This window comes from Coffea arabica, chromosome 4c, assembly GCF_036785885.1.
Source record: "Coffea arabica cultivar ET-39 chromosome 4c, Coffea Arabica ET-39 HiFi, whole genome shotgun sequence".
Lineage (NCBI taxonomy): Eukaryota > Viridiplantae > Streptophyta > Magnoliopsida > Gentianales > Rubiaceae > Coffea > Coffea arabica.
This window is the reverse complement of record NC_092316.1, coordinates 49390688-49397800: the sequence shown is the minus strand read 5'-3', so window position 1 is coordinate 49397800 and position 7113 is coordinate 49390688. Positions and strand designations below refer to the sequence as shown.

Sequence of the window (7113 nt, the reverse complement as noted above, 5' to 3'; positions counted from 1 at the left end):
CCGGTTGGCAACATAAGTAATTATTTGTGTTGTTCATCAAGTACATTCAAAATCTGGAGAATCTCACAGAGGATAAGATTTTATCAGGGAGTCGTTGGTCCAAAAGGGGGTTAAATTCTATTTCTTTTCTCCAAGGGTCATGCCTGCTTTGGTGGCATGTCATTATACAGGACATCTAAGGCAAAATTATTCATCATTTATGAGAAAGATAAGTCATGTACTCAAAAAGTACTGTCATTACAGCAGATTCCACATCACACAAGATAAGGATAAATCCTTGAAAGATATAGCTGTCTTTATAACACAAATTTTTTCCATCTGACAACAGATTAACCAAATATGCAGGGCTTATCCAAAAAACCAAGAGCCCTGCTTCTGGATAACTCTCAATAATTATGCACATTCTTCAGAAGAAGAATTTCTTAAAGGAGGGAGCTATATTTTTACTCCCATAAGAATTCTCCTAACTAGGACTACTAACTAATCTCTAGATTAGGCCATCACAACAGCAGAGCCTCCATTGACTCCCCTCTTATTTTCATCTTTAACCACAGAACTGGACAGATCAAAACCATTCAACACCACATCCTGCACTTGCTTATCCTTCTTCTCAGTTGCATATCCTAGTGGCACATTTCTTGATATTTGTCCACTTGAGGCTAAAGCCAATAGCTCCGATTCTTCTAGCCCTCTTGCTGGACCAAGACTACAACCTTCAGTCCCATATTTTGCTAAAGCGTCCTTAAATTTCTTGATCTGCATAACAGAAGAATAAATAAGCCTCAGAAGCAAAAACTACAATTCTTAGACCAATGAAGCATTAATGGATTGATTTCCTTACCGTTGCATTAGTACAACTGAAGCTGCATAGCCTGCCCTCTGCACCTCTATAGAATCTGAAGAATGGTAGGACATGAATATGCAAGCTATAGCACATGGGCTTGAGTTCTTCATAATTGACTTTGAGAAAAATTGCACTGGGGTTTGATTCAGCCAGTTGACAGATCTAACAACAGAGAAAATAAAAAAGGGGTAACTAAAAGCACCAAACCAAAAAAAGTAGTTGCCAATTAAATCCACAATTGGTAATAAAACCATCCAAAATAGAGAATCAATCTTCATAATAATCCACCAATATATATAGAGAACACATTTTGCAATAATACCTTGGGATGCAAAGCCTTGCAACCTCCACAACCAGGGGAATAAAAGTCAACTATAACCAATCTATCTCCAGCATTTAACAATGAATCCACAAGTTCTTGTGCAGAATGGATCTCAATCATGTTCGGCTTAAGAGTCTTCTCCCACCATCTCAAAGCTCTGCTAACAGAAATTGATGCTCGTGCCTAAAAATATTCATCAAAAACTTGAGTAAAGTTTGCAACTTTGAAGCCACACATAAATAAATATTCAAGGTAAAAAAAAAAAAAAAAACAAAAAACAAAAAGGGCCAGGAACATCATTCATACCTTAACAGAAAAAGTAGTTGGAGCTTTGACATCCCAATAGGTTGAATTTTGGACTGAATAATCCAATTGTTTCCCCATGAAATCCTTTGATCTTGAATTTGATAATTGGAGAGCCCCAACAGACGGAGAAACCCCTAAAGACCCTTTGGCTCTACAGCCAAGAAAGGTATCACTTGAACCAGAAACATAGAAACCAGTCTTCAAACAACAAGCCATTTCTGATGCCTCCAAACCAAAATTTCCAAGCTTATAACCTCAAAAGATTGAAAACCCAGAAAAACCCACTTCTCTTTTTGGATCAAAAACCAAAATTTCTATCAAATGGAAGCGAAAATCCAAGAAAGACACCTTCTCTATTGCTCAATCCAAAACTTGCAGCTTTATACCCAGAAAGAAACACAACGGAAAAAAAAATTCTCTGCTCGACAATTTATTTATTTTTGATGGTTGAGACTATAAAGAGATACGACGAGGCTTAATGGAGGAAGATGGGACAAGCAACAAATGCCGAAGGGGGGTAAGAAACTACTAAAATAATAGAAAGGGGAAAAGTGGAGGGATTGTGGGGTCATTGATACGGATAGGAATTAACGAGTCTACCATTTTAACTTTATCCAAAAAAAATTAATTATGTTTGGTTTGGATAATGTTATTTAGAAAATTTTGAAAGCACATTTATGAATCTCGTTAAATCTAGGAAAATGTTAATTGTGTTTAGATTAAAAAATTTATTTAAAAAATATTTTTAAATAATACTATAACGAGCGAGTTCTATAATAAAACCATAGTTAAAAATAAATTCATGATACGAGCAAAAAAAAAAAAAAACCTATCCAAAAAATTCCTGTCTTTTTTTTTATTCATGTGAAAGGACAAAAATATCTCTCTCTTTATTTTTATTAAAACATCATAAAAAAAAGGGGTTTTTGTAAATTCAATTCAAAATAGGGATATGTTTAGTAGTATGGTCAAAAGTTAAAGAGAGAACCATTAACAAATAGATAAGGGCTATTAAAATTTTCCTAAAAATTTTTTTGTTTGGATAGGATTTTTCGGAACTTTTGAATACTATGTGCATGGCTACCTATATTATCGGTCAGCTAATACGGTGGTTGTGTTCTTTCTTGGCAGTTTGGATAAATGAAAGTCGGCCAATAGACCATATGACTCACATCTGACTGTGTTCTTTGGAGCTTTCGATAAGATTCAAATCTGAATGTATGTATTTGGAAAAGAAGATGACAAGTGCATCAAGAACATTTAGATTCATCAGGCCGATATGCATTTTTAAAAGCTAGTACGAAAATGCCAAAAAAAAATTCTAGATAAACTTGAGTTCCTTCTTCTTGGATCTACCTCAGAAAATCCCAAAGAAATTTTACGAGTCTTCACATATTGCTTTGAAATCAGAGCCCACTTAATTGAACTTTACTTGTTCGGTAGCTTGAATTCAAGACATGGTTTGTATTCCTTCCCAAAATTTTCATGCTTCCGTAGTTGAATAACAACTACGGAAGGTTCAATGAAATTGGTTTACCCTTTGCTTTTATTGTTGGATTTTTTTTTAGTGTCCGATGGATATTTGTTAATACACCTTGAATTATATATGATTTATTATGTGAATACACACTTTCATAATTATCGTACTACTTTTGTATTGGACATAATTTAAAATTAATGACACTTTTCTGAAAAAAAAGTACTAACACCTCAAACTCTTCTTAACGAATGCTTTAGATATCCGCAATTTTCATATTCCATGTAGTTTTGTCTTATTGAAAACATATTATTATGTGGTATCACAATTTGCGACCTTTAATATCCTCAACAATAAACAGAAACTGAATGCTTTTCTTTTGTTTTATTAAAAATATACAATTTTGCATAAATTGAAAACTAAATAGTGATTAGCTATTTCAAGATGAATTGAAAGATAATTCATTGAATGGTGATTGAAGTCGAACCTGTCCAAATTTTTTTGGATTTTTTCTTACCAAAAAATTTTTTTCTTGGAAAAAAAAATGATAATTCATTGAATGGAATTACTAATGTGAATGTCACTCACTCCTTTTCACTTTTACACCGATGTGAAACGTAAAAATACCGTTATTTTCATTTAAATTACAATTTCATAAAAGGGATGCTTATAATTCCAATGAATAATAGAGATTTTTTTGTATAAAGAAAGTCCCCTTAACAAATAAGAAAGTGATATTATCAACTTGTAAAAAAAAAAAAAAATCTAATCTTCAATAGGGTATTATTTGGAATAATTACTGTAGCACTTTTTGTGATGTGATGTATATGAGATAAAAAAGCGGTTGGAAATATAAAAAGATAGGTTGAGAAATATATTTGTGATGCAAGCAAAATATTATTTGAAATAATTGAGGTATCCAAACACTCCCATTGTTTAATGGACACGGAGTGGATTAAGGATCTTTTACAGGATTTGTGGTGGGAACTTTGAACAGTATGTTTGGTATTGACTTTTTTTTCCCTTATAAATAGAAAAAAAAATTTTGAATTCGAGAGTTTTTACTTAAAATCATCTCTCGAATTTACCATCGAACACAATTCCTTCGGACATTAGGTATTTTAGATTTGGGGGCCGTCACATGATTATCTCTGTATTATCCGTGTGTCAGTTTGGTAGTTAGCCAGCGTTGTTTCACCGCGTAGCTGACTGTGTTCTTTGTCGGAATTATAGATATGGATAAGGTTCTTATCTACATATTTTGGAAAGAAATTATATATTTGGAATGAAATAATTACAGCATAAAGAACATAATTTTCATTGGGATGATAAAACATTTATCTGCATTTATATAAAAGTACAAAAAAAAAATGTCAAGAATTGTAGATAAAAACAGAGTTTCTTCTAGCATCTACTTTAGAAGTCCAAAAAACAAAAAAAAAAACAAAAAAAAATTGAAATTGAATTCTAACAATTAGATCATGAGTGGTGTTGAACTTTCCTTTGAATGAGTACATTTTTTAAACAGGTTTTTGGTTGCTTGAGTGGCCAAAATTTGTCCACAACAAAAGATCCCAAATTTATTGTTGTTTTTGTCATCCACATGAACTGGTCTGGCTGTTGGTCCGATTTTGATTGTATTAAAACCGGCCAATCCTTACAACTCCCACATAATAAATTATGGGAAAAGAAAGATAAGCATAGAAAATACTCTGGTCTAGGCCAGCTACGAAGATCGAGGCAATATCCAACCATGGTGTCCAATTGGTTGGAAGAATCATGAGAATGACAAAAGTTGGAGTTTCTGGATACAAAACTTATCCCAAATAATATTTCGCTTGCATCGTAAACACATTTTTCAATCCATCTTTTTATATTCCCAATCACTTTTTTATCTCACATACATCACATCACAAAAAGTGCTACAGTAATTATTCCAAATAATATTTCAAATAATACCTTATCCAAACAAATCCTTTAGTTCTTTAAATTTTAGAATCCGTTTAGATTGTTATTTTTATAGAAAAGTATATTATAATGATTTAAAATATATGAGACAAAAATGTGATTAAAAAATTTTTTTAGTGAAAAAATATAATTCAAAAGATTATTTTCTTTTTTTTTTGGTGCTTCTAAAATTTTGCTCATCATATTTCCATCCAAAGATATACTATAAACGTGTTGTCATGAGAAAAACACGAAAACAAATAAAGTGAGAAAGATTTAATACTCATCACGGGCTTTCATACTTTCTAGCATACATTTACTTCAGTTCCACGGAAATGACCATTAAAAATTTAAAATGCAGACAAAAATTGCAGTATCCCGTGATTCATGCGGCCAAAAACGAATTAATGAACACAAAGGACAAGCTTCTCTTAGTAGCTGTCACTTCTAATGAAAAAGGGATAATATTAAAAACCTCTCCCTTAGTTTTTTTGATAATTTCACTTGGCTCCACTGAGGTTTATATAATTATGACCGATATTGTTGGCATGATAAAAAGACAAAATTACCCTTCACTAATTGTCAAACTCATTGAAAAATTCTATAAAAAAGTAAAACTATTTCGTCTGTTATCAACCAATAACTTAAACTAGAGTTTTCGCCCATTAACTCTCTATTTTCTTCCTCCTACAATTTCTTTCCTTCTAAACTCATTTATTTATTCCTATCGACTAAATGTGTAATGTCATCACCAACAAAACTACCATCCACACCAATCACTAGTACTTACCTATCTTGGTATCTATTTCCAATTATATCTTTTTCATTACTATTAAAATAGCGTATTTGTTCCCCATTTTTCATTACTATGAAACAGCTTCTTTGTTCACCATTTTTATTTTCAATGTTTGATAGTTATTTGCAAATTGAAATTGTTAAACGACAAGTTAAGTGATGATTTCATTATCAAACTAGATGGAAATAAAGATAGTGATCGTGATAAAAAATAAAAAATTAAGAAAGGAAGTGGAAGATGGACTAAATAAAAATCGTACTATTATGGTTGTTATGAAAAAATGTTCTTGATATACTTATAACGACATCGTGTTTCTATTTTTGATTTTCAGCTATTAGTGATGTTATTCCTATAGGGAGAATTTAATTGATTTTAAACTCTGTGTTGATAGAGTATATTAGATGTCGGTATTAGTAGTGATAATTTAGACCGTTTTATATTAGAAAAGCGGTAGCCATAGAATTCAAATTTAGGAATGTTGATGAATATTGCTGTATATTAAGCAAATTTTGAAGTTGATATAAGATTGTAAGTAAGGTTTTGAGTATCTAATGCGGCATTTTTAATTGATTCAATGATCTGCACTAGAAATCTTTAGATAAAAGAGAAACTTTAGAACAAAAGTGAGTGTCTACTTAGTAGTAATTTGGATGTTAATAGGTAGACTGTAACGATAACGCGTAAGATGAATGAAATACAGACAGTGAATGATTTTTTTCCTTTTTTATTTTAGTTGTAAACTATAACCCAAGGGTATTAAAAGATTTTTGAGAAAAAGTCTAGCCTTTTGGGTCTAGAATGTTACTTATATAATGAAAATGGGGAGGTAGGTGCAATTTTTAAAACTTAAGGGGAGCTCTTATAATCGTCAAAAACTCAGGGGAGGTATGCAGATAATTAAGTTCCTAACACACTTCTTAGCCACACAATAGAAAAATTCTTTATATATTGCAGATTTCATCAAAACAATTTAAAGGCAGGGAATCAGTCTAATATAATAACATAAGACCAATGAGTCTGTGACTTGATATTGTGAATTCAAGGGTCTTGACCTAGAGGAAATGTTAAAAATACATACACGAAAAGCACATATAGATATTTCGTTTTGGCAAACAAGAAATGATTGAGCAATTACTTGATTGATAACTACAATAGAAATCAGGATATTAGAAATTACACAACCAATCCATTAAGGCACAATACCATGAAAACAACTTGAAATAGATATTCACGAAAAGCAATTTAATGCCGAAAAGAGAAAAATTAAAAGTTGAGATTGTATGGTCAAAATTAAGCTGGCCACCTTATAACAGAATCAATACTAAACTTAGTTGGGAAAAATTAATTATTTCTAGAGAATCAAAAAGGGGAAAAACTTGGCTAGGCAAAAGTATCCCCAAAACTTTATTTTGACTTATTTC

At 31.5% G+C, this 7113-nt stretch overlaps 1 protein-coding gene across 1 annotated transcript; it reads right to left on the bottom strand.

Annotated features, from left to right (window-relative positions):
- Positions 1-270: 270 nt before the first annotated feature.
- Positions 271-1952, bottom strand: LOC113740289 (thioredoxin-like 1-2, chloroplastic). Its single transcript, XM_027267859.2, has 4 exons — positions 1473-1952; positions 1167-1349; positions 842-1006; positions 271-756 (listed from the first exon to the last, which is right to left on the bottom strand). Exons 1-4 carry the CDS (start codon positions 1686-1688, stop codon positions 493-495), a joined length of 828 nt encoding a protein of 275 aa, XP_027123660.2. The 5' UTR covers positions 1689-1952; the 3' UTR covers positions 271-492.
- Between the last annotated feature and the right edge of the window lie 5161 nt (positions 1953-7113).

Coding starts and splice junctions, on each gene's coding strand:
- LOC113740289 (XM_027267859.2), bottom strand. CDS start 1,688: ATGGCTTGTTGTTTGAAGACTGGTTTCTATGTTTCTGGTTCAAGTGAT. Junction 1,350..1,472: donor CAACTACTTTTTCTGTTAAG/GTATGAATGATG, acceptor GAATATTTTTAG/GCACGAGCATCAATTTCTGT. Junction 1,007..1,166: donor GCAAGGCTTTGCATCCCAAG/GTATTATTGCAA, acceptor CTCTGTTGTTAG/ATCTGTCAACTGGCTGAATC.